This window comes from Cebidichthys violaceus, unplaced genomic scaffold (assembly GCF_023349555.1).
Source record: "Cebidichthys violaceus isolate CVI_PGR_0920_01 unplaced genomic scaffold, fCebVio1.0.p SCAF_10, whole genome shotgun sequence".
Lineage (NCBI taxonomy): Eukaryota > Metazoa > Chordata > Actinopteri > Perciformes > Stichaeidae > Cebidichthys > Cebidichthys violaceus.
In genome coordinates, this window is record NW_027176263.1 from 9408867 (window position 1) to 9436444 (window position 27578).

Here is a 27578-nt window from a genome sequence, read left to right on the forward strand (position 1 = left end):
CTAATATTACTTACTTTATATACTGTTAGTTTAATCTACAATAATACATCATATTTTAAAAGATGTGTTTTGCATGTAAAAACTAATTGACATATTAACTAGTATTATGCTAATATTATTCTACTAGTATTATATATGTCAAATTGCTGTAGTGGAATAAAAAGTACAATATTTGCCTCTGAAATGTGGTAAAGTTGAAGTATATATAAAGTATACACATTTCAATACAGCTTTGAGTAACTGAATGTAGTTAGATGAAGTCATGTTTCATAGTTTCCAGCAATCCATCCTCTAAAGTGAATTTGACACACTTCACATACGTTGTTTTTGTGGCCCAGAGCAGTCCAATTAGTATTTTGTTAATATGAACAACTTCCACCTTAATGTAGAAATCAAGTAATATATGTACAGCCTGGAGCGACTCGAATCTTAATGAGTTGAAAGGAGAACTGTTTCAAAGCAGAAACAGTTCTGATGTATTCTGTATGGAGCTGCGTATTAACCATAGGTATGAACATGATACTACAGACGATTAGACGGATATTAAGTCATTCTCTCATTGCTGGCCACAGGAGACGATGGTAAGTATTAATTTGTACAGGCTGAATGAGGTGTTGAAAGGAAAAACCTGAAACTCCATGAGATCATTCACAACTGGTATCCTTAAAACAGACATCTGATGTGGGACAGGTTCACTACAAAGGTCAAAATGATCCAGAGCATTGGCAGCACATCACTCTTCAAACACCAGAGGGCAGCAGAGACATGCTAAATGAAAACAATTATTTGTGCCAAATAAGGGATGCTGCTGGTTTGTTTGAGGAAAACATCAGTTTAGGTTAAAAACATCTGCCAGAAATGGTATATTTTAACCTAAAATATGGTCTTTTCCTAAACTTAACTAAGTAGATTTGTTTATTTTTGTTTTTGTACAAAAAAACAAATACATTTGTAGCAGTTTTAAGGTAAAACTGGAGTACACAGAACACAAAAAATGAACAAGAATACAATTATTGGTTTAATAGTTTACCTAATATGAAAAACAACCCTTTTTGGTTGAAAGCAGCAGAAATATCACGATATTACTGTCAAAATAACTATAATTATTATCAATGAAATAACCCAACAGAAATATAAAAACATATTGTACTGTATTAAAGTAACCACCATTAAAGTTTTGATTTATGACCCAATATGAAGATCATAACAGCGTTTTGGCTGTGATTGCTGACCCAGTAGTTTTTAATAATACAAAGACATATTTAGAAAGTTTATTCCATTCTCTTCAGAAGATAAACAGTATAGATAATGTATATACAGTTTACATTAACATACTGTGTTCTATGTTAACTAAACACAATATAATAATACAAATGAAATAACTTAAAGCTTTTAGAATAATGATTTCTCGTTCAGCCTGAACCGTCTGTCTCCTTCTTGGTTTGTGAGCAGATGCAAAGAGCTGCTGACGGCGTCCTGTGTGTGTGAGGAGCTTCCCAAACCCACCAGCACAGAAGAAGCAGACAGAGACAAACTACGTCCTCTGTGCCGGTGGGGACGGGACACTCCTCGTCCTCTTGGCTGGTGGGTGGAGCGGGTGGTGTCAGGGGGTTTGGGTGATTGTATTCTCTGGGTCTGAGAATCTCTGGGGTGCTGAGAGTGGTTCAGTGGTCTCTGGTGGGTCTGGGTCTTCCTGGGATGATGGGTTGGTTGATTCTTATTACTGATAGTTCTGTAGTCTTAGTGAGGGATTACTTACATACTTGTATTTAAATTCATTATAGTATTATCTGTGTTATTTTTCAGTGATTTCTTTGCATTCAGCTGAGTTGTAAACATCTGTTCTTTGCAACTTTACAAAACATAATATGACAAAAACGAACATGCACTTCTCACGTGGGTCCATGTGTTTTATAGTATTGAACACAGAGAGACAAACTTGGTGAATTAAATAGACTTTTTTATCATACAATGTTGTGATTATAATTATGCTCCCCCTGTAATTAGTCACACAGCGTAGACACTTGTTATTTATACTGCCAGCAGATCATAAATATCATCTATTCATGCAAAATTGACAAAATGTTCGATGTTCCACACATTACAGTCATTTAGCAGACGCTTTTATCCAAAGCGACTTACAATTCAGTATCTATCTACACACCGTAGACGCAGCTACGGGAGCAATTTTGGGGTTAAGTGTCTTGCTCAAGGACACATTGACATGAGACTAGCTGGAGCCGGGGATCAAACCGCTGACCACTTAGCCACGGTCACATTTTCTCATTCGGTCAAAGATTGTCTTGATTGATGTTTGATGGAGGAGGAGCCATAAGGTCAATGATGACGGAGGGTTTATAGTGAGATGATGAGTGGAGAATTAATAAGTATATATGTGTTGGTGACTTTAACCCACCAGGATTGAAACTATTCACTTATTTAAGAGTGTATTTAAAGAAAATGTTACAGCCTGTTATTTTCTCTTATGGATTTAGAAATGGAAAATTTGAAATGAGATCAAAATATCTCTACTGTTCTTCTCACAATCAAACAAGTGAATTCATCTGACTCTGGACTGTATTTCTGTGGATAGTACTTCATCAAAAATTATTTTTGATGAAACAATATTTACAGGTTCACTGTAAGATAGTTGTTAAGTTTTTAAGTTGTGTCTGTTTTTGATTGAAGTGACCTTTTAGAGGAAAACTATCAACGTCACATTTCATTTTAGTGAAATTCATGATGTGGACTTAAGTTTTAGACTTTAAATTCATCAGATGGTTTCAGTTGATGTCCATTTATATCCATCGTATCTAAAACACTTAGAGGTTAAATGTTCAGAGTCTAATCGAACAGTTTTTCTTGTAGAAGCGTTTGACCAGCGAGTTTGATCCTGCTGGTCTGACTGTCCTTGTTAATGTCGTCATTGGTCTGGCTGTTGAAGTCAGGAAACTTCAGACAGGTACTTCATGAGAGCTACTGGATCTCTTATTTTTGGTTGATTGATTGTATATTCTGCATTAGTGTGTCAGTATGATGAAGAACTACAGCACTGCTTTAAAGTTTGAGGAAAGAATTGTAAATTGAGATCAAACGAATTGTCTCTTTCATTCAGCTCAATGAAGAACAGAATCCACAACAGCGTGAGGTGAATCAACTGTTATCGTTTACTGTGATGTGCTTTCACACTTTAGAGGTGGTGCTTTGTTTCTTGTTGGCCATGAACGGTAAGTTCTCATGGGTTCTACACTGACAGGTTTCACGATCAGCCTCTGTGGGCACCACAACCCAAAATGGTCTTAAGGTGCAGAAACAGGAATAGGAGACCTGATGTTCATTTTCTGAAAGGAACTTCTGGTGCAGATTTTTCATTGTGTCGGTTAGCAAACATTTCTGTCTTTTCATCTTCTTTTGAGTGACAGTTTGTTTTCTTCATGTTGTCATACGGCCGACGTCATCCCTTAAAAAGAAAGCCTTTACTTTCTCTTTGCATTCAGCAGGTAATCTGTTGCTTGCCTTCCTTTCCAAGGTTATAATAATTATAATTAATAATCAATTATTGATTCCTGCAATAACAATCTTCTCCTAATGGTGTTGTTAATTGTTTGATTGCGCAGCAGTCCATCCACTATAGAACGTGCTGACCGCTGGTACCTCTTCTTGTATTTTTCTTTTTTTCTCTTTTCCTTCTCCAACAAGGCCTTTAGTTGTTCAATTTCATTCTGCAGCCTCCTTCTCCCACGCCTGACGTTCCTCCACTCAACAATATATTGCCTAAAACACAGTAAGCATATTGTTACAATTTACAATCAATCTAACATATATTTGTTTCCGTAACCGCTCTACTACCTTTCTACCTTATTATTGTAAAACCAACCCTTCCCTCTAAACTCCCCTAACTGCTAAACCTTATTTATTCATTATTTTATATGTGTATGTATGTATATGCATATACTGTATATACAGTGTGTGTGTGTATATATATATATATATATATATATATATATATATATTAGCAACAGTGCATATTAATCAAGATTTCAGTTTCCACATCAAAGTAAATGTGTCGGAGTCAGCTAGTGAGCTCATTTATCCACTAACTGACCCGAAGGGAGCTGAACACTCAGGATGTAGACTGTCTTTCTTTAAACCTAACCTTAAACCAAGTGTTCATCCTAAAAGGAAGGCGAGTCTGTCAACAGATTTATGTCCCAACAACATGAGTAATACATGGACTGACAAACACACTCACACACCTAACCATTAACTCTCCTCTAACCCTGAGGCCCTAGTAGTGGGACATTGCCTGGCTCTGGAGAAGTGTCTGGACTTGGAGGAAGAGCAGTCCTGGCTCTGGCACTCTTCCGAAGCTTTTTCTTCCTTTCTCGCCATTTCTTTCTCTGTGCTCTCTTCTCTCTTTCACTGATGTCTAACACTTTCTTTTTTCTTCCTTTTACTCTGTCCTTTCTCCACCTATCCTTCTCTCGCATCCCGACGTGCCGCTGCTGCTTTTCTGCACCAGACAGAGGCGCCATTTCCTGACAAATACAAGCATGCCATTTTTAACAAATATTTTAAAAGTATATAACAAATACATTCCTAATCAATTAACGATGAATACCAACACATGCTGGAAACACTATTCCAACACTTAACGTCCACGCTGTTACTGTTTGGACATTTTATGCTAAAGTTAGCCATTACTACTCTTCAGATGACAAACAAGCTAGCACTTTGTGACAACAGAGGAAGATTTTTAGTACATTTACTAACCTTATTTAACCTTATACGCAGGATTATTTTAATCCTGTGTACATATCATTGTGTTCTATGGTAGAGGGGTTTTTGAATTGCTTTCAAAAACCATGGCAATCAGAAACAGCAAAAGTGATTGTAACCTTATTCTCTGGTGGTTCGTGGCTCCAGTTTGAACATTAAATACGTAACATAAAACATGCCATCATATATTACCTTAAGTAAAATAACTTTTCTTTTAAAAATATGTTAGTGTGAAATTTCCACCTATGATAACTTTGTATGTCCAAGCCCCAGGGCTCTAGTTTTATACTAGATACACATTTTGATATTCATATTGTTTTCAGGTGTAGGGCAGATATCAGGGCACTATTAGTGCAAACTTGAACTAAATCCAAACTCACAGGTGAAAAATGACATCAGATTAGGGCTGAAAGCTCGTGTTCCACGTGACTTCTGAGTAATAAAAAAACAATTAAAGCTTTGTGGATAAAACAGTGATGAAATTACTCATTTAATGTGTTCAAGAATCACAGAGAATAAGAGAATTAGAGGAATTATACAAGCTTTCATTGGATTGATATGGGGTGACCTTTGCCCCGAACATGAGAACATGCTTTGCTGTCTGCTAGAACCTAATCATAGGTCAAAGTCTGCTCACTGGCTTGCAGGGCCAGTAGGAGCAGTGTGATTTTGTCACTGTCTAAGCGCTTCTCACCCTGTTAACAACACCTTGCCTTGGGCCTCCTGCTTGGATTGTCATCATGCTGCTTCGGACTGTAGTTCTGCTCGTCCTCTGTGTGTCCACGGGCATGTCTGCTGCTTTAGGCCACTACCAGACTCAGCCAGAGGAGGAGGAGGAGGCACCTCTTGTGGACTCAGCTGCTGTTGCTGATGGTGTTGTTGTAGCAGCTGAAGAAGCTGCAGCTCCTGCAGATAGCCAACTAGAAGATTCACCGGCAGTTGAGGAACCTGCAGCCACTTCCATTGTTGGTGACAATCTGTTGGCTGAAATACTGGCAGAGGATAACCCTTCAGATGAGAAACCAGAAGAAGATGTCCCAGTAGCAGACGTTGCAACAGCCAAAGAGCCAGAGACAGACAGTGAAAAGCCCGCTGAAGATCCCCCTGCCATGGAAACTCTTACAGGTGAAGCTGTCACCCAGGAGCAACCTTCTTCTACCATTGTTGGTGACAATCTGTTGGCTGAAATACTGGCAGAGGATAACCCTTCAGATGAGAAACCAGAAGAGGATGTCCCAGTAGCAGACGTTGCAACAGCCGAAGAGCCAGAGACAGGCAGTGAAAAGCCCGCTGAAGATCCCCCTGCCATGGAAGCTCTTACTGGTGAAGCTGTCACCCAGGAGCAACCTTCTTCTACTGAGGCGGAGGAGGACAATGACATCAGACCAGTCCAGACAAACCAGCTCCTAAACGAACCCTTGGCACAAGAAGAAGATAGCAGCTGGAGCTTCAACTCAATTAGAAGTAGTTTCCAGAGTATGCACGGATACTTTGGGTCCTTGGTGGAGCTGGCAGGGGGACACGATGGTGTGTGTCAGTACCGCTGCAGATATGGTAAGAACGAATCTCTTGAATTAACAATACTGTTATTTTACTGAGAATCACAAGTCTCTTAGTGTCCTGGAGGTGGGACTTAGAAATAGCAAAATAGTTTGAGTAGTTGTTAATCACAAGACCCCAAAAGATAATCAGTGCTTCTGGTTCAAAGTATGTTTTTGTTGATTATTATGTTGTCCACATCCCATATTCCTTCTGTTATTATGTATCTGTTTTCTTTTTACGTGTCAAATCAATCCTTCTGCTGTCAGTTTATCAGCTTCTTATATACATCATGCTAGGTTGCTGATAACGAAACCTGAATACATTCTGGTTATCAGTCTGAGAGGTAGATGTACATGCAGTTACACAACCAACACAGATGTACTCAAACTGAAGTTACATGTTATCTGTGAAACAACACACACCCAAGAACAGAGATATGATGTAGATCCTTGACTAGGAGTACATGATGACGTTAGTTTGTTGATGGGCCTTCACTTCAGTTTTAAAATCAAATGGAACTGTTACTTCTCTGTGTTTTTAGAAGAACTTCCTCAACCTCGTCCCGGCTACCAGCTCCCAGAGCCCAACGGCTGCAGCTCCTCTCTGGTGGGATTCCAGGTGAATGAAGTTGTAGGTGGCTTGTTCATAACACCAACAGTCCGGAACCACATCATTAAGCACATACAATGGAGCTGAACACAACCATAAGGAAATGCCGTTGGTTGTGTATTAGTAAACTGCACTGACACAGTTCTTTCTTTTAACAGCTTGACCTGGGGATCCCTGCTATGACAACGTGCTGTAACCAGCTCGACGTGTGCTATGACACTTGTGGCACAAGCAAGAACGACTGTGACTCAGAGTTTCGCTTGTGTCTGCATGGCATCTGCTCCGACCTTAAGAAGAGTCTGGGCTTTGTGTCGAAGGTGCAAGGTGAGCTATTTGCAGATATCTACTGATATATAGGGTGGAAGCAGGAGCATCTCACATACAAATAATAATAAAGTCTGCCTTCTTTTCTCTTTCTAATATCTCTCTGTCTTTTCTTCTTAGCCTGTGAGTCAATGGCAGACGCTCTCCACAGCACAGTGGGGACTCTTGGTTGCAGGCCTTACATGAACAGCCAGAGGGCAGCGTGTGTCTGCGAGGGAGAGGAGAGGGATGAACTGTGACACAGAACACTCTGGACAAATTCCCTGGATGTTTTCGCAGACAAATAACTGAGTCTCGGGCATTTCTAAAGATTATGCTGTATATTTATAGGCTTTTGTCAAAGAGGATGTACTTAACAACAGCCCACTCAAGATTCACAGCCTGGGAGTTAAAAAAAAAAAAAAAAAAAGATATAGATGGAAAATGCAAATTAACAGTTTCTCAGGTTTTATTCAGAGGCAGTACTGATATATAGTAAGTATCTGAATATGACTTTCAAAATGTTAATTAACTGCTTATGCATGTTATACTCTTCATACTCCATTTCATTTTAGGCCATTTTAGGCCTCTATGACTCCATTACCATAAATTACTTTGATGACGCCAAATGCAGTGCCTGATGGGAAAGATATTGTAGTTGGAATAATTTCCTCTAGATAGACTGACATAATTTAATTACTAAGGTATACATGGTTTGTTGTGTGCAGCTATTTATCAAGATAGTATGCTCAAAGTCAGTGTCATGTAAATGTGATGCCTATTACGGCTACTATGTTAATGTTTGAAGTCAGTTATTTACAAGTAATTTGATATTTGTTTTATGAATGAATACATGACTAATTGCAGTTTAACTGACATGATTAATTCTAGATTAATTGTCAATGATGAATCGTTGGCATCATTTGCAGGCACGCCCCACCGCTATCTCTTTTCCACCATATTGGGATGTGTGACATGATCCCCAGCGATTGATTAAACTGAGTAAATTAGTCCGAATACGTCTATGGGTGTTCCACATGCATTTTTCAAGTCAGTAATGGTGTGAAATATAAACCACTTCTATAAATCTACTAAGTCTTTAAGCTGTAATCAAGCCTGAAAAATGCCTGAAAGTGTGACCTAGAAAAAAACATCCTTCACGCCGAAATTGTTACAAATGAACTGTGGCCCCTCCCAATGATTTCTAATAGAAATGTCATCGCTTTAATGTCAGCAAATTTGGCTGCCAGGCATAGTCGCAAAGACACACACACACACACACATTGATGTATTAAGCAGAATTCAACGGATTTACATCACTGTGACTGACACTGGAACTTACATAGGAGTAAAGAAGAATGTATATACTGTACATCTGCATGTATATCTGTATATGAAGGACTTTCAAATACCAAATAAACTGAAATGGTCAGTTCATCTCCTTTAATCTAAATGATACTCTGCAATTGTGATATAGCTGCTGCTGTTGCCCTGCTCTCATGATGCTTTTTTATGCATGTTAGAGTTAGTTAGCGTTCCGGCTCAGGCAAGATGAAGATGGGGCCTCCACTCAGTGTGTGCTGCTTCTGAGGTTCACCGGTCCGAAGCTCTCGGCGGACACGTCCTCGACAACGCTTAGCGCAGTGGGAGTCTCCTGCCCCGCACACTAACACCTGGCAGTGGAGGAACACTTGCTGTAAACGGAGGAGACAAACTTGTTTTGAGTAGATAGAGAAGAACACAATCCAAGGACACTGCTACTTCAGACGGTGTAGGCATACAGTCCTTACAGCATAGCGCTACACAGACGTGAGCCCACACACTCTTGCCAGCTGGCTCCTAGCATGCTTTTTTGACTCACTCGGTTGTCCTTGCCAATGAACTTGAAGACAGGGACCCGGTAGTGCTTAGAGAGCTGGTCCTTTGATGAGTACTGTGTCACTGTTTCATCAGAGATACACCTGGAAAATAAGTCAAAGAGAAAAATGCGGTTGAAATCTTAACACAATCTTAAGTGATCCTTGTTTCTCTAACAAGCCACTTCATCAAGGTTAGCTGCCCTAAGGCCCTGAAACACTGTTTATTTTCATGAATCCTTTTAAAAATACCATTAGAACCCTGCTCTGTTGATTCCGTGGAGTGGTTTGTGTTCTGTGTTTCAATCTTTCAATTTTTCTTTCCATGTGAGTATGAGGCCAGTGGCATTTTCAACTTGACATTTCATTGAAGGAGTGGGGATTTTCTTTCCCACAACCGTGAAGCAGCAGATGCTAGAGCTTTGTGGTCACGAAGCCGTTAGGTCTGATCCTGTTGACGTTTATTATAAGGACCATTAAAGCTGCAGGACCAAAAGCATTTCTCGTATTAATGAGACAATATTAAAAAGACAGGATTCTGTCGTTTTAATGTAATGTAGTAATGTATCATTTTTTCCAGCAGTGCTGTCTTCTGGTTTAAGGCATTTGCAATAAGTCTGCTATGTCACGCAGCACAAGATGTGGCATTTAAACTTCCACACTATTCACCCGTCTTTGATGAGATAATACTTGAGGGCCTCGTCAGCTTTGGGCCCTGGTGTGGCGAAGCAGCTCTCTACCAGTGCAGAGAGGCCCTCTACCCTCTCCTTTGGCTCCACCCCGAAGAACAGGGAGTCGTGCAGGCGGAGCTGGGGCGGGGTGCGGTAGGGCTCCAAGAACTCTGCGCTCTTGAAGAGCTCCAGGAAGAAGGGGAAGACTCCCTCACTGTGGCCTGCCAGCTCAAGGGCTGAGCTGCGCTGACTTGCCTGGTATCCGTCCGACACTTGGTATTCCCTGGGGAACACACAGGTGACCGGCAGCACTAACTTGCTGGTGCGGACTATCAAGTCGCTGCTGCTGCCTGGGCTGCTCCGAGGGAGGCCTGTCACCAGGTTGGTCCCCACAATCTTGTCATCTGTCACCTGGGGGGCAACATTCAGTTAACGGCAACCTCACACAACCCAAGATTAAGGCACAGCTCTTTAATAAAGATATAAGATAATCAAATATTTCTTCTAGCCCAAACCGTAGAGACTAAACCCTGAGCACATTCAGTCTAAAAAGTTTCAACCCAACGCTTCTGACCTCCACCACTGTGCCGCAGGTCTTGAGGCTGAAGCTGAGGTTGATGTGTGTGCCATTGGAGACACCCCGACAAGACGAGTTGGACAGAGAGAGCTCCAGTCCTCCTACAAGGTCCTTAGGAACTGACACAATAATAGAGCTGGAATCACACTGGACTGGCACTGCAGGAAACGGAGACAAAGATATGACATATTATTACGGTCCCATAAAATGGCACAAAACGTGAAACAGTGCATGGATAGAACGACGGAGATGAAAACATATCACACAATCTTTTTGTTGGCAAAGTACGTAATGAAAGCTAGATTACTGAGATAGTAAAAACATGAATTATTAATGAAAATAATCAATGGTTGCAGCTCTAAATTTGAATAATCTCAGATTATTCTGAGTTTTTGATTTGATTGGATTTAACATGTGATTTGAGGATGTCACCTTGGACTCAATCTGGGATTTTTCATAATTTCAAATTTTTTTGTAATAGCCTGTTATCAGCTAATCAAAAAAAAAAGATCTACTGAAAATAAATTTGAGCTGTCCTTTGCTATCAAAAATTACATTGAAATAGTTATCGATGCTCCCTTACATATAAATAACACCGCACTGAAAGGTTGGGAATTCCGTTATGGCCGGAGGAAATACATTTTGGTCAAACCTCTGCTATCAAGGACATATTTCCAGATTAATGCAATCATGCATTTCGGTGTCAGCTTGCCTTGCAGTCTCATTGATTATCTGACTCCAATATCTGCCTTTCTCAAACACACACACACACACACACACACACACACACACACACTGATACACACCCTGGCATGTGCGTTTATCCTCTCCCAGCTCCAGCCCTCTGGGACAGTGGCACTGATAGGAGTCCAGCAGTGAGGAGCAGCCATGGCTACAGCCTCCATTGTTAACATGACAGCCTGCTATCTCTGCATGAGGCCACACAGAGAAAATAAAAAAGATGAAGAGCACCGTGTGGTTCCCAGGGTTAACTATCTCTGTACAACGTTGACTGGTGTGTCATATGAACATCACAACATGGATGTACCTCTGCAGTTGCGTCCATCGTTGTCCAGCACACGACCTGACCCACACTCACAGCGCCTGGAGCCTTTGGTGTTCACACACACCTCTGCACAGCCACCGTTGCCCTTTCCACATTCGTTCACATCTGAACATAGGACGCACACCACAGCTGGGTCAGATATTATTATTAAATGAGCCCTGGTTTAATCGACTGAGTACCAGATGGGTGGAGTTCATCACCTTGAGGCTAATCACTTCAGTGTTCTTGGGAGGAAGATGATGAATGGACTTTAAAGGACTTTAAATCTGCGCTGATAATACTGAGAGGACTGGTAAAGAAATCATTGATGGGTGAAATAAAAGGAGGGACTAAAGTGAAAGTGCAAGGGAGTGAGGAAAGAGAGTGAGCGAAGATTGAAAAATGAAGAAGTCATTTCTGAGACAGCGGAGGGCAGATTTGGTTGATGGGTGAATAATGAGATAATGGGAGTTTTCAGGCTAGGTTCCCACTGCAAGCTTGTCACCCATCATTAGGTGTAGCATCCAGTGTACCACACAAGCATGCACGCACACACGCACACACACACACACACACACACACACACACACACACACACACACACACACACACACACACACACACACACACACGGGAATGCCTCATATCGTGAATATCATGTGCATGTAAATAGGAATAGCCAAGAAACAGCCTATCCATATTTATGAATGTGTTTGTCAAAACAATGGGTGAAGATACTGTAAAGCCAGCTCGGAATGATTTCTCTTTCTATTTGTTACTGTCTTTCAGAAACCATTTCCAGCCTATCTGTCTTCCACTTCTGTTACACAACTTATCTGTCCTTTCTCTTCCTCCCTCTCTGTCCGTCTCACCCAGGCATGTTTGTCTGTCTGGTCCCAGGACAGTTCCAGGTGCACAGCGACAGTCAGACTCTGGACATCTGGGACCTGCGCAGTCAACCTCATCACAGATATCATAGAAATCTATGTAACACACACACAAAAACATAATAACACAACAATAGACAAGAAAAGTAAAGTAAAAAATTGACTTTTTACATATCACACACAAACACTCACGGCCACAGTACACATGGAAGCAGACTGAGGGTCTGGGCAGGCGATAGACAAAGTATCCACTAGTACAGGCCTTCACATCGATACTGCCGTTCCACTGGCAGCAGTTGTCATCGAAGCTGGCACACACAGGCAGCGTGACGATGCCTTCGTGGGGTTGAGGGTGGCTGCCGTTGAGCCAGATGGGAGCATGCGTGCCACAGTGGTTCTCAGAGACGCAGAAGGTGGGCATGGCATCCCCGGCCATGCCCGTGAAGCGGTACCATTCTCCAGACACGTGGCTGTCACAAAGGGGCACGCCGGATGACTGGTTGACGTGGTAGTCTGTGTTCCTCCAAGGTTCATTCAGGCTGATGTATGCAGAGCATGGGTCCAGGGCTGAGGCGGCAAAGACGAACAAGATTTAGTTACGCATGCTTTGGAAAAAAGTAGGAACATGATGTAAATATGTGTTTAAGATAAGCAGGATGAGCGAGAGAGGTTGGTTGGACAATGTATGGAGTCTGAAAGGTGGAAAGTAACTATTTACTCAAGTAAGTACTAAGTACTAAAGTAAGTACATTACTTGAGTTTTTTCATTTTGAGCTACTTTATACTTTCTAGTCCACTAGATTTCAGAGCTAAATACTATCAAGTTTTTACTTTGCTACATAAATCTTTAAGCTCAGTTTAAGAATATACATACAAAACAAAACTATGATAGGTTTACAAAGTATGATGCCTTGATATGGGTTGGATTAAATTACCCAATAGTATATGAAGTTGTTAAAAAGAGTGCTTACATGTTAGCTATCGTAATATCTGGTAATATACCTATATATATATATATATATATATATATATATATATATATATATATATATATATATATATATATATATACCTATATATATATATATATATATATATATATATATATATATATGTACACTGTGGTAAATATATACTACTGTTTTGACTTTTGATACAGTATTTATATTACTATTCTATAAGAATATTTTATACTGTGGTATTGCTACTTTTGCTGATAGCTTTAAATATGTCTTCACTGCTAAAAGAACCACTTCCCCCAAATTATGAAAAGAAAACATATTAGCTCCCTTTATTCTAGATTTCTGGACTACACATCAATTTAATGGAGATGAAATTAATTTTGTTTCTGGTGCTTACAAGAGTTAAAAAAATAAAATAAATAGACATTCAAAACAGGGGAACCCCTGTTAAACATGGGTTTAAGTTGCTAACAACAACACCTTTGATGCAAGTCCTCCCCCATATCTCTCTCCCCTCATTTCCTCAAGGGTCAACTCTTTACGAAAGGAACACAATGCCCACAGAAACAGGGTCCTGCTGCTTTTTTTTTTTTTTTGTAGTTTTGGTGAAGTGATCCTTTCAAAGAGTTACATTTTCTGCTCAGTCCAGAGAAAACCAGTTTTGTACATCTAAACTGTTCACTTGAGCAAAGTTGTTGCAATGAAGCAGACCTTTGGACCTTCATGATAAACTTTAACACAGAGTCTATTCTAATTGAACTAAAAGCCAATAAACCACATACAAAGAACTCTTTATCCAGTCCTGTCAGTGGTGACTCTTTTCACTACTGCAAGCGTTGCAGAATCAGGAGAACAACTGAATGAGCAGAGTAAACAAAGTGCAGCAAAAACAATCAATAGTCTCTCCCTCTCTTCATGCCCCCTCAACAGTGTAATTAGGAGGCAGACATAAAACAAAAGGAAAAGAAGAAGAAGTGAGCATTGATGGGAGTGGGCAAAGTGGGCAAGGGTGAGAGTAAGTGTTATTCACTGAGAATCAGCGGGGATGAAGAAACAGCGGAGGCTGATAAGCCCGGCAGTAAAGCATCTTCAGTGATAGGCCAGGAAACGTGACAGCTGTTCACAACACTTTACGGGAGCAGTGATCTCCACTAAAGCCAAAGTCCAGGCTTTCCATTAAGTTGGATTGCGTTAAATAAAAAATCTGTGTTTACACTTTCCCGTACCTTGTGTGAAAAGTGCTTTTGACATCTAATGGAGGCCAAAACACACAATCATCACACACACATCATTTTCACCCTTCATCCTCTAATGGACAGTCCATCTTGTCACTACCTGCTGCTCCAATAAAAGCAGAGGGATCAATCCACTGGGCCCACTGACAGCATAAACGACCAGTTTTGGAGATGTACGACTGACCAACATTGTTCAAGCTCCAGCAGCACAGAAGGGGCAGAGGACATAGCTGACTCATGTGGGTGAATGCTAATGTAGACATTAAATCTTCCAGATGGGGCTTGAATAACTTACTATGGCTATTAAAGGATTGTGGAGCCAAGCCTGACCCGAGTCAGACTCCAGCCTCTTATTTGCACAGATGAAGATGAAGCCTCAGAGTATACAGTGTCCAACCATATTGTTCTGCATAATGAATATGTTTTTGTTAAAGGTTAAAGCTGATTGAAAAAATTGTGCGAAAAGATCAAAACCAACAATGAATTGTTGGAAACCTGTACACCCTCAACGCCGTAGACACTGAGTATTGTCCAAAAGCCATTAAAACACATCAATGAGCCACACAGTTGCATTGGACAACATCTGTGTTCATTCAAAATGCCATGTTCACCAACCTGCTGATGACAAATACTCACTTGAGCACCAAATGCGCGTTAATCCACTGCTGAAAATAGTCCGTGCGGAATGCATTATCTAAATTTAGAAACATTTGCTGAAAGCTTTAATGTCCAGCAGCTGTAGGAACTTATTAAGCTTAAATAAATTAAATATATTTGACTAACATCTTCAGTGGAAATAAATAGGCTTGGGGCTGATTGTGGGGCTGTTGAGGGAAATCCAAAAGTACTGGATTTATTGTTTGTTCTGGTCTTTTCAAGGGATTTGTGGACAATAACAAATATATAGAACAATGTCAACCTTTCTTTAATCTAAAGTAAAGACCACTGCAACTGCTGTTATTGCTGTAGAATAATTCAAATATAATCTTAATAAAGGAAATACCTGCTTGTTTGAGAGTGAAAACATAACAAATGTACTCACCTAAACCTGAAACTGCAACACCCTCCAGCAGCAGACTTGTAACCACCCAAAAAATCATGATACGTTTTCTGTTGGCTAAATGACAGTCCGAGCTCAGGCCTGCGTTGTGCATGTGTGTGTCTCTCCTTGTTCAGCCTGTCTTTAATAGGCGCCTCTTATCTGCATGTGTCATTTTGTTGTGTCTGTCTGTCTCACCTTGACCCCTTGCTCCCCACATCCAGTGACAGCATCATCCTCCCATTGTTTCAGATGGTGCGGTCTTCACACTCTCCTCCCTCAATCTTCGCACACATGACCTTAAACTACACCAAACATAATATATTTATTTTTCTTGCCGTCATGCTGTGAAAAAGTGTGATTATGGCCTTTTTACGTCTTAATGTATTTTCTGCTCATTCCTTCTTGATTTAAAGGGCGTGGAACACTGAGCAATGATCTAATCTGCAGCAGCATTAAACCAATCTGATTAATCTGCTTAGTGTCGTGCTGACGCAACTTTCACTTCAAGGCAAATGCTGAGGCAGAGTATCTGACAGTAGTGAATATGTTCTCATCTAGCTAATAACTTGGCCCCTGTTATTTGCCAGAAAATGTCTAAAGCTTGGCCCTTTTCATTTAGAAAGCACCCAAACTAACCTGAGGTTTGCAGTTTTTGTTTCTCATAATGTAATTAAATCAATAGAGACATTAATCCACCAGGCTGTTGGAAGAAATTAGGTGGAACATGCCATTCTTCTTCTGTGATTACTCCTGGAAATAAGACACTGTTAGCCAGTAAACCTTCCAATTATTTTGACAGTGTTTAGCTTTGTTTTAGTGCTTTCACGGCACTGAAATGCGTTGCAGTATTGGGTTAAAAGTTGTTGGGTTTTTTCAGCCATGTTAGAGGCGAGGCATATGGGTGGCAAATCAATATGAAGGTCGATGACCGATGGGACTGTACCGGAATATCTTAAAAACTGGATGGATTTTGTCCACATTTTGCATAAATTTCATGGTCCCCAGAGGTTTAAGCCTAGTAACTTTGGTGTTCCCTGTACCTTTTGGGCTTTCATTGAAAGGTGAAAAGTCTATCATGAAATTAGATTCATGCAGCTCTTTTGACCACCTTGGTGATCCCCTGACTTTTCATTGAGTATCATCAGGTTAGAATCCTTCTTATATTTTGGTTTATAACAAATACCTGCAAAACAAATGACCTTCCCATCAGGCCCAGGTGTACTTTGTGTTTAGTGCTGCTAGCACAGCACACTCGTACATACGTGAGATGATTTCTCCCTGTGAGATGATCACACTTTTCAAAAAGTAAATGTTTCATTTGCCATTTTTTGTTTTTTTAAATAAACTTTTAGATTTCCTAACCATGCTTCATGTACCTATTGTATACAAACAGTTCCCCTCAGGTCTATCTCATAGGATGTCCTGTACAGGAAGAGCTGGAGGCCAAGGAGAGCAGGAGGAGGTGGTCCGACCTTGAAATGCTGCTTCTTGTAAATTTCTGCAGTATGTCCATTAATCTCTTCACTTCCAGTGAGAACAACAGGAGCTTCAACTGGACCACTGGCTCCAAAACCTGGATAAGGATTTTATTGATAATTGAATTACATTTCTCTTTTATACATATTTCATAAATGATACAGGATTTTACATTTTTCTTTTTCGCCAACATTACAGCATCATGTCAACAGAAGAAAAATGGACAAGAAAAACAAAATTAAAAAAAAGAGGTCAGATTGGAGTACAAGATCATTATCAATCCTATATTCTGCTTCACTCTTTAGGCATTTTAAACATCTTATTGTAAGTGCACACAAACAAGATATTCAAAACATAACACACATTCAAAAAAATTTAATAATAATGTCGCTTTGGAGAAAAAAGGCTGAGAGTGGATGAAAATGCCAGGAGAGAGGGGCGAGAATTGGAGGTGTTCCCCGATAAGCTAACAGCCTGACACTTTTCCTTTGGACTCAGATCCAGGACGTTAGTAACTGAGGTCAAGAGAACTACTCCCTTATAAGTGCACCGAGGATGGAGTTTTTTTTTCCATTATTGGGGAGTATAAATGCACGCTGACGGAGGGGTTTATGGGAGTAAGAAGGTGAAGATGGGAGTGGGGTTTGAGCAGTTGGTTGGCTGGGATTTAAGTCAGATTTGGCAGGGCAGATTCTAAAGACGCAGCCCTGTCCACTGCCCTTTATAACTAGGAATCTCTACAAACAACGTTCTTAAATTATCTTTGCAGTTTTTTTGTTTTTTTGATAAATCATCTTTTATTTTCACATAATTTCCCATGTAGACATACATTCATGCAACACCCTCTTTATAATAAAGTTTCCCTATATTTGATATATTTCATTTTTAAAAAGTAAACAAGAAAAAAAAAGGACAAAAAAAAGGCAATAAACGGTGGATGGTGTGATAAAAAGGAGGAGGTGATGGTGGAGAGAAGTGTTGTGTAGAAACAGCAGAGGGGAGGATCTCTCACCTGCCACAGTACATCTCCAAGGAAACACCATCGCCACATTGTGTGTGTGTGTGTGTGTTCAGGAAAAAACGCGCGACTGTTATGAAGTGGGGTGAGGGCGGAATTGATTTCTACCTCTATTGACAGTCAGTGATTGAGGGAAAAGGATTCATGAATATAGCGATCTGAACTTTGTCCCCAGTGTACTCACTTGCCAACACGTGGATTCGACAATCACACATGTTCACAGACACACAGCAAGATTAATTCTCACTTCCAAACATTCAATTTGAACCCTTCTCAATACGAAGGTGTCATTCCAAATAGGAGATTAACTTTCTCAATGATCTCATCATTGCCATTTACCATTTTTGCTACAGTATTGATACTTTTTAAATCATTAATCAATCAAAAGGCACAATTTCCCTTGGAGACAACATACACACACACAAACACACACACACAGTAAAAGATTAGACCAAATCCTGCCTTGAGATCTACATGGCTAACTTTTGATTTGACCTAAAATCATGCACTGTAATGGAAAATCTGCAGTTAAACACATCGATCTCTTCAGTGGGATTCCGTCAACTTTCCACATGAGACACACAAGCAGGATCTTGAACTAGAGTCTGTGTTCAGCTGCGTCATGTGATTGTGCAGAGGTGATCTACAGCAGTTCAAAGTGAAAACAACTGACTTTCAGAGCTTTTTTTCTTCTTTTTTTTGACATAAATGGGGCCGGAGAGAGGGCCTCCAGTCCTAAACCTGAACAGAAAACCAAGTAAAGCTGACAAAGGTTCTTTCAGTGACCATCCCAAAAAAATGGACAACATAAACATGACTTCTACATTTAACGTATCAATGGGATAAGACTTCAGCTAGATGTGGCAAAGAAAAGTGTCCAGTTAAGTACAAAATTGCAATAATGCTCCTACACATTCACAAATTTCTACTAAGGGCATACCACAGCATGCAGTCTACCCTGCCTTGCCATCGAGGGAGCAGGGGGCATTACAGCAACAGTGGGAGGAGAAAACTCAAAAAAAGATGGAGCCTTCTGTGTTTTGTCTGTAAGCTTCGTGAGGGAGAATAGTAAAAAAAATTGTTGAAATTTTGTTTAAGATAATGACCAGGTCACTGAAAATCTGGAAATATGAACTTTAAATCTCCAAGAACAATACTTTTCATTGGACAAAGAGGAAATATATGATGTTTGGGACATTGCAGGCAATTTGCTCAAATGCTGCTCCTGTTGTATTTACTCTTCTTTAAAGCCACTCAGTTCATCCAATATAGTAAACCATAACACGCCTGTGGGTTTGTCTAAGACCGTGGTCACTGCACATTTTAAACCCTTCATTATGTTAAGCATTTCCGCAGCAATCGTCGTATTCATGAGGTGATCATGGAGGTCAAAGATGGCATTATGCTGCGTTGTTCAAAATTAATTCCAATTAAAGCCATTTTCACCCTCAGTTGGCTTCAACATGTTTCCCCCCTTTAATGACCATGCACAGGAGCCTTACGTCCTACCTGGACGTGGTTACTGTGAAATACAATGTGTGTTTGATAAGATATGTAATAGTTAGTTCAAGGTATTAATGCATACGTTGTAACGCTCTTTGCGTGTGCGCACATTGGACTGTTAGCGGGGGTCCTCCATGGCAGAGATCTTCAGAGGATGTTAATTGATGAAAGGATGTTTGTAAGAGAGCTCCTCCCCCCACTGAAAAAAACTAGCCTCTGGTCATCTGTTTATTTGATTGTATACATATATATATATTTATATTCTTCTCATAACAAATATACTATGGCTTTCAAAATAAAAAGTGCCAAAATATTTTTTTTTGGAATAAAAGAACACACAGTGATGTTGTTGTCGGTAGTACTCTCATACTTGCGCAGACCGGGCCGCTACAGGACGTCAACAGGAAGAGGAAGCGAGGCGTCGTCATGCCTCTATCCTGCGAGTCGAGACAGGCTCCTGACAAAGGTCACACTGGGAGGGACAGCTGTCCGTCACCTAGTGAAGGCGTGACCCAGGGAGGGAGAGGCAGCAGGGTTCAGCCACAGGTAGACGAAAGTCCCCTGATGGTGCGACTGCAGTCAGGACTTTCTTGTAAACTTTGGGATAGAGACTCTTTCTGGAGCCTGCCCCAACCAAGAGTAGGTGTGTGTGTGTGTTGACAGTTTTACTGCTAGAGGAAGCAGGACTACACTGCTGTGTCGACCTGCAGGCCAGAGTGACCAGGGCCGGTGTCCCAGTATACCCTGAATGTCCCATACACACACACACTCAACAGTGACTGCCCGTCTGCATGTCCTCTGCTCTTGAGTGTCTAGAGGTGTGATAATTCCTGTTTGCCCCCTGAAGTTCCCTGCAGGCTGTCCCTCCGGAGACTTGAGGCATATCCTTAGTAGCCCAGCTTAATTCCTTCATCACCATTGTCCTTTTCATCATACTCACCATCCTTCGGCTGTGAGAGTTTTTCAGTTCCCGGTACTCTCGCCATCCGTCTTCGTCTTTTAGCGGTTTTCAATTGCAATTCCAACTGGAGTTTTCAGTCAGGAAAGGAAAAAAAAGAAGAAAAAAAAAGAAAAAAGGAGAAAAAACTAACTCCCACATTCGAGAAAGGGATGGGATTATTGGGTGTGGGAGGAATGGGGGAGGGAGGAGTCTTAGGAAAGAGTTGGGGTAAAAGGGGAGGGAAAAAGGTGTTGGATGGAAGAGGGAAAAGAGGGGTTGCAGGAGTTGAGAGAGGAGGGAGTCACTCTTCCCATCAATTTTTACTGGCGGTGAGCTGCTGAACTGGGAGCTGGAGCTGGAGCGGGTCCCGAAGACGCTTCAGATCCAACTCCACCTGGAGAGGGTTCACGAGGAGAGGGAGGCAGGGTAGAGTTTAAAATGTGAGGAGAAAGTGTGCGGGGATCGGTATGAAAGTAGGTCTTTGTACGGCAAACTATTGAACTGTAAAATGTGACAATGCCCAGTGCGACTCCAGTGCTTATTTTACATCACAAAACATCCAGTTTTCACCAAGCAACTGTACCTCAGCGATATCATCCTTCAGCTTGTTGTACTTCTCAATGTCAAAGCGTGTCCTTTTCACCCCCTTGTGGAAGAACAGCAGATACTGTCTGTCTCTAGCGTCGGGGTAAACATACTCCTGCAGGTTATGGAAAGACACAGACGGAGCACTTTGTTGAAGGAAACATTTTATCAGATATCGTCCGCATTCTGCTTTCTGTTCATTGGGTCAAATCACACCAGCGAGAAATTCAACATCAAATGGACTCATGTCCTTGGAGCTAAAAGCTACTGGTGATTTATGAATGCTGAACCCTGTGACTAGACAAAACCTTTAAATAGCTAAAAATATTAGAATTTAATGCAGAGTGTAGCAAAGACAGGAGCGCTACTGGATTTCATTACTGTGATGCTTTGTTCCCTGAGTTTAATGTTAAAGGATTAATTGACTATCTAAATTGTTGTTTTCAGTTTTTTGTCGATCAACTAATCATTTCAGCACAAACCCAAACAGCAGCAGATGCTTATTACACTCAAACATTAATTTATGCATATGTATTTGCATAATTGTTGTTTTTCGTTGCATCTTACCTGGCGTGTGAGAACAAAGTAGGCGTACATGCCCATGGCCGTTCCATAAGTGATAAAGTATGTGACGGGCTCCATGATATCCCAGGAGTACTCCCACCAGGTGAGCCTGGCCAGGATGCCAAACTGGGTGGCCATGTACGCCATGCCGCCCCACAGCACCCAGGTGGTACGCCGCTCTGCCTTCTTATTCAGTTCCTCCTTCACCTACCCATCCGGAAGTCAAGAAGAATGCAAGCAGCCAGTTTAGATAAAACAAAAGAAGCGGAAGTGTATTGAGAATGAAGATGAAGGTCATTATTGATTTTCAGCACAAAAAAGAATATAGGCTGAGAGCAGCTATGATACGGTTTTCAGACCCTTGAAAGCCCCAAACCCATAATTAAGACGGCTCAGCTTATCAGACCATCTTTAATCAGTAATCCTTGATGGCTGAGAGGAAACAAGGCCTGATGATACAATTAAAAAAAATATCTGCAGATAAGAGGATTAAAAACATCAAAATTCTGAGCAACTACAGCTCCACTTGGCTTCCATGGAAACGTATACAACAATATGCAACTTATTCATTTGCAAGTTCACTTATGTTTACTGTTCAATTATCTGTCAAACACTTTATAACCAACCACCAAAATGTCAGTCGAGTCAAAGGAAGTTAGACCTTCTCTAAGGGGCGGAGTTGAGAGTTGAGGTCCTCCAGTCGTCCAATCAGCTCACGTTCCTTGCCGAGTTGGTGCTCCTCTATGCGCAGGGTGGTGTAGAGCTGCTGCACCAGAAACTTGACGTCATTCAGCCTTTCTGCCTCCTCATGGGGCAGCAGCTCTGAAGCACGCACAAATGCAAACACACAAAAAAGCAAAAGACAGGCTTTAACACCTTCCACTTGCTGTCAATAAAACCATTTCTTCATCTTATTGGTAGTGACCCCAACTGTGAGGAAGTGACTCAGAGCAAACAGCACAGGCTCAGCCTTTCCTTTGCCAGCCCTCACCTCTCCTTGGTGGCCGCACGAGGTGTGTGGTGTCATTGATGACGAGCTTGAACTCATCCAGCAGCAGGATGTCTATGCCTGTGGAGGAGGCGACCCTCGCTCCATCTGGAGAGAGAGAGAGAGAGAGAGACAAATGTGATGTGTGTGAGATGGAGCACTGACGGGCAGCCACTTCAAATATCCTTGAAGTCTCTTGTTAATCAGGCTTGTTGATGTATGATTATCATGGGAGCTAAAGCTGCACTAGCACACCAAGAGTAAGACTTCAAGTACCAGTTGTTCCTGTATAATCAACCCTCTGTGCAGAGCAGCAGGTTTAAAATTGAATCATTTCATGATGCATGCGGTGATATTAAATTCTGATACAAAGCCACCACTGCGGGAACACTTAACAGCATCACAACACAAGAACACTTGAAAGCATGTATATGTATAACCTGCTTGGGCAAATGGATACAGTTGGGAGTGTGTGTGTGTGTGCGTACAGTACTCTCGTGCTTGTTAACATACCCGTGGAGTAGATGGCTACCCGGTCGATGCCTCTGTCCTCCGCCTGGAGCTGTTGCAGGAAAACTCCCACACAGTCACTGAGAGGCTTGAGGGTGAACTGGCAGCGCTCTCGCCGAGACGGCAAACTGACTGAGATCACCGGCAGCCCGTTCTGATACACCACCGTCACCTCTGTGAGGGGGTTGCAGGCAAGAAAATGACAAATGTCACGCAAGCAGAACATGTAAAATGACAGCCCAAGGTCTTAACTGAACCATGGAAATGAGCTTTCATGTGGATGCTACTTCTGATTGAAGAACATTGAGTAAGGATGCAGAGGCAACAGTATATTGCTTATTTTGTTCAGCACTAGTTGGTCTAGGCATTGTCTGTACAGACATGTGAATTACTCACTAGTGCTAAAATAATAATTATGACTGTTTGGAACTTTAATTCCTGTAACTTGACCATATAATCTGGATACTACAAACTAACGCAAACACTGCAGAGTCGAATACTCTGATGGTGCTAACTTTGCGCTACTTATGAAGTTTGAGACCCAGCAGGGGGCAGTACAACGAAAGAGCTCCACCTACCAGAGGAGTTCCACAACAAAGCTGCCAAACTTAAGTAAATTCTCTTACTAGAATACTGGAATCACTGTGTTGAGCTTTATGACAATTTAAAGTTAGTGTACTCTTCTGTGACTGACAACATCTAATAGCATCTCGCTGTTGTAAACACTGCATACAGTATCTGCAAAAAGGAACCACTTCAGGAGCCATTTGTAAATCCTTCATGAATTCTGATTCAACAGATGACTAAACCTTATTCATCAGTGTGTTCACACACTTGCAAGTACAGGCTTATACCTGTAGACATGGAAATACACTGACGGCGGTTGACTGCAAAATAAGCCCACTCCGGACTGTAAGATCAATACAGTATAATAGTGCTCAACTTTTCCTCACAGAATTGTTATGGCAATTTGTTGATGGCAACTATTGATATTTCTTATTCCCATAGTAAGGCAAAAATGATGATTGCGTGGTGGGGCTGACAATCAGAAAGACCTTGAGGTATACCTTGCTAGTTCATGGTGTTTCAGTGCGTTTCCGTCTGTACTTGCTGGTTTTAGGCAAAGAACTGCAGTTTGTGTCCCAAACAGCTGAGCCACTGCTCTGTTCGGTGGCGCTTTATTTTTTTTCTTTCTAGCATACTAGTAATGATCTGTAATCCAGCTCTATTGGTCTGAAATCAGACTCTGGTTATAATGAGCCTGCACAGCTTACACCATTATCATGCCGAGTGGCCCCTAATGACAGAGCCATGGATCATTGCAGAGGGCTGAGAGCCCGCGGCGGTCCAAGGTGATCCACCCTGCCTTGTTGTTGCTGCTGCTGCTGCTGCACCAAACAACCTGTGCCTCCCCTTGGGACCACTGCAGTGAATCAGCAGATCTCCGCTTGGGCTCGCACCCAGAAGTGAAGGATCGTCGGCTGGCACAGGCAATACCAGCTGGGCTCCGTCTCTAGTGTCTCTTGACCATGTTCGAAGATGCAGAGGTGCAGACATTTTATTTCACACCCACTTCTTGAAACCACCCCTCCAGCATCATGGCTGTGTCTGCACCTGTTCCCCTTGTCCTCCACTATCCTGTCATCACAGGCACATTGGTGAATGTGTGAGGATGCTGTGCTCGTCTCCGCTCCTATCCTACAGCTATCAAGGCCCACTTTCAAATCCCATCAGTATGTTCTGCAACGCCGCTGCCTTCTCCTCTCAGCCCCCTTACCTCTCTCTTCCTCCCTCTGTTCAGTTCACACTCTCCATCTCTCCCGCCTCTCACACAGACGAGCAGATGCTTCCCAGAGACAGATTCCATATTAATGACTACCGACTGTTAATTTCAAATGAGCCCCCGCTGTCTGATCAATGCAGCATTCCCTTAAGCGCAGAACTCATTTGTCTCATTTGGGGAACCCTTGATGCAGGGCATATGGACAGAAATAAACTGAATGAAGTGAGAGGTGGCAAGGACTTACCCTCTGGAGCAGTGGAGGAACACAACAGTCTCTGGCCATGCCATGAGGGGGCGCCCCTCCAAACCTGCAGACAGGACGACAAAAGTGCAACAACCTGGTTAATACATTTAAAAGCAGCTTTTTCATGACTAATGTTTCCATTCTTTTAAGTGTGCTGTGAGCCAATGTGCGACACTCAGCAACATGACACTACCCTCCTCGATGCCATTTACTTCTCTAATTGTTCATTTCCAAGACTGACTACGGGTTATGTTACAAAATGGCTTCCTCTCTTCCAGTTTGTAGAAATGTTCCAATACCCAGGCTGGAGCCACACCCATGAAGCACAGTTTTGACTGCAGCTTCTTGGTCACGGAAAGATTTTTACAATGGGATGACGCATAAAAAAAAAAACTCACTGACACACACTCCTCAGTACACCAGTACTGAGAGATAGAAACCACTACTTGGAGGAAACCACCACAGAGGGAGACACAGAAAGAAGGCAGCCAAATGCAGCCTGATTAACAACAGAATAGTTCAGTATGAATTCTCCACTTGTGTAACAGCCTGGAGTGAGGGAGGGAGTGAGTGAGTGAGTGAGTGAGTGAGGGAGGGAGGAGGGGAGGAAGACGAACAGAGGAGCAGAGCTTGGGAAAACCCTCCTTTTTTTCTATTGCTATTGCTATTGTAACCCAGCAGCAGGAGTGTCTGCACGTGTTTCGAATTACAGAGCTCGTCATGTTTTCTGCCGAGCGATGGAGCCTTTTAAGGCATGAGACGGGCTGTCAGAACTCCTCACACTTACACGTAATGATTGGGAGCGAGGATGAGGCACCGGAAATCAAGCAAGAAAGAGTGCCAGGGGGGCGAAAACAGAACTTTGTTGAATTCCTTTTCAGTTATGAGCACAAGCAAAAATCAGCTTTCTACCGCATGTCGAAAAAAAAAAGGCAACGTTACAGACTGGTCCTGGTTTGTGACATTGTAGTGCTGTACATCCTGCATATACAGCACATTCTCCGATGAGTGTAAAGCATCACCACTGATTCACACATTCATTAATCCTTCGATTCCCCGAGGCACAGGGCATCTTTTACACCGTTGATGCTTTCAATCAGGCCCGTGCAACTGTGGTAATATCAGATTTACGATATGCACACAATCAGATAGCGAGCAAATGGTTGACGTCAGACAGCCAAGATCGAGGCTCGTACAGGCAGCCAGTGTCTTACTCCATCGACCTGACAAGCACAGTCGCCAATCAAGCGCTCTCGATTAAAAGTCAAGGCTGTCAATCAGGGAACGTGGTTGCCAATCATACCTCCACAGACCGTAGTGGCGATGTGGAAGGGATACAAGTTTAGACGAACACAAACAATGACAGATACCGACCACTGTCACTTACTTGGCCCCATGGACATTGTTGAAAATTGTCAATAGTTGACCATTACTGGCATGAATTAGTGATGAGGTGCTAACCAGTCTGCTGTCAGCTCTCCACTGCAATGCTACACTGACTATCCTCCATGCAGAGGCTCAGTGGGGGTCCACAGATGGAGGTCTTGCTGAGTCTTCACTATTTTGGTGGTGCCTTCTTGTTAGATCCCCACACCAAGATAAAAAAAACCTTCAAATGCGGGGAATGGTGAAAAACAAGTTGAAGAAGTCTAAAAGCATTTATGAAAAAGTATCTGCTACCACTGCAGCAGGGATGCAGTTCCACCGTAAACCCGAGCACCACCACAGAGATCCAAGGGGTGTATGCTCTTGTTTCTGACACCAGCAGGCAAAAGATGACAGACGAGTGAGTGTGTGTGTGTGTGTGTGTGTGTGTGTGTTTGTGTGTGTCCTAAATGAGAATGCTGATTGCCGTCCCTCGGCACCAACTGGAGTCCAAACAGTGATCAGGCTGCTGATCAGATGACATGCTGAGGAAGGCGTTTTGGCCGGTCTGGAATAACTGCACAGTCTGCAGACAGCAATCCAGCACTGCTTTGCTCATTCATTAACTTTTCAGCTGCTTGAAACCCGGGAGGAAAGATTTCACCGAGAACACAACCCACAACATCCGCAACACCAACCAAAGCTCCCCGAATCAGGGCAGTGTAACGCACATAAGGCGTACATGTACATCCATCTGTGGAGTGACATGTATGTGTGAATGTACCTCTGTGTGTTTGCAGGTGGTGTGTGTGTGTGTGTGTGTGTGTGTGTGTGTGTGTGTGTGTGTGTGTGTGTGTCCACCCGTCTGTTCACCAGTCTGTTTGTCAGCGGTAGTTGCAGAGCGACTGAGCAAAGCCCCCCCTCCTCTCCCTCGGCACACAGCCACTGAAATGCTGCCTGAAATATTTAACAGCGTAGCAGCAGTCAATAGCACAGCAACCTTGGAATCAATGTCATACGGGTACGAGAGGGAGTGGAAGAAAGAAAGGGGCATCGACGACGGCTGGGAAGATAGACAGATGAGCTGGAGGAGA

The 27578-nt window shown here is 42.1% G+C and overlaps 3 protein-coding genes across 5 annotated transcripts in view; 1 reads left to right on the plus strand and 2 right to left on the minus strand.

Moving 5' to 3' along the window:
- Positions 1–5215: 5215 nt before the first annotated feature.
- Positions 5216–8670, plus strand: pla2g12b (phospholipase A2, group XIIB). Of its 2 annotated transcripts, none has more exons than XM_068724873.1 (4): positions 5216–6333; positions 6863–6951; positions 7089–7254; positions 7375–8670. In XM_068724873.1, the coding sequence occupies exons 1-4, from the start codon at positions 5520–5522 to the stop codon at positions 7491–7493; spliced, it is 1188 nt and encodes a 395-aa protein (XP_068580974.1). In that variant the 5' UTR covers positions 5216–5519; the 3' UTR covers positions 7494–8670. The 2 variants fall into 2 exon arrangements, with proteins under 2 accessions (XP_068580974.1, XP_068580975.1); XM_068724874.1 differs by having other exon boundaries at positions 5218–6333; positions 6863–6939.
- Positions 8654–15619, minus strand: oit3 (oncoprotein induced transcript 3). Its single transcript, XM_068724842.1, has 9 exons — positions 15509–15619; positions 12462–12836; positions 12255–12365; positions 11386–11508; positions 11144–11266; positions 10335–10495; positions 9759–10171; positions 9095–9194; positions 8654–8927 (listed from the first exon to the last, which is right to left on the minus strand). The coding sequence occupies exons 1-9, from the start codon at positions 15564–15566 to the stop codon at positions 8763–8765; spliced, it is 1629 nt and encodes a 542-aa protein (XP_068580943.1). The 5' UTR covers positions 15567–15619; the 3' UTR covers positions 8654–8762.
- Positions 15620–17073: 1454 nt separating this feature from the next.
- mcu (mitochondrial calcium uniporter) overlaps positions 17074–27578 on the minus strand; it is a 51215-nt gene continuing 40710 nt past the window's right edge. For both annotated transcript variants that reach the window (XM_068724877.1, XM_068724876.1), the window contains exons 3-9: positions 25120–25183; positions 23096–23266; positions 22586–22690; positions 22256–22416; positions 21598–21801; positions 21029–21145; positions 17074–20839 (exon numbers count right to left, since the gene is read on the minus strand). In XM_068724877.1, the coding sequence (XP_068580978.1) occupies positions 20759–20839; positions 21029–21145; positions 21598–21801; positions 22256–22416; positions 22586–22690; positions 23096–23266; positions 25120–25183 (903 nt within the window). In that variant the 3' untranslated portion in view covers positions 17074–20758. The remainder of the gene's footprint in view (positions 20840–21028; positions 21146–21597; positions 21802–22255; positions 22417–22585; positions 22691–23095; positions 23267–25119; positions 25184–27578) is intronic.

Excerpts from the sequence above, each read along its gene's own strand:
- pla2g12b (XM_068724873.1), top strand. The coding sequence starts at position 5,520 with ATGCTGCTTCGGACTGTAGTTCTGCTCGTCCTCTGTGTGTCCACGGGC. Across the intron at positions 6,334-6,862 it reads TCAGTACCGCTGCAGATATG|AAGAACTTCCTCAACCTCGT; the intron begins GTAAGAACGAAT and ends CTGTGTTTTTAG. Across the intron at positions 6,952-7,088 it reads GATTCCAGGTGAATGAAGTT|CTTGACCTGGGGATCCCTGC; the intron begins GTAGGTGGCTTG and ends TTCTTTTAACAG.
- oit3 (XM_068724842.1), bottom strand. The coding sequence starts at position 15,566 with ATGATTTTTTGGGTGGTTACAAGTCTGCTGCTGGAGGGTGTTGCAGTT. Across the intron at positions 12,366-12,461 it reads CTTCCATGTGTACTGTGGCC|ATTTCTATGATATCTGTGAT; the intron begins GTGAGTGTTTGT and ends TGTGTTACATAG. Across the intron at positions 10,496-11,143 it reads GGATAAACGCACATGCCAGG|TGCCAGTCCAGTGTGATTCC; the intron begins GTGTGTATCAGT and ends CGTTTCCTGCAG.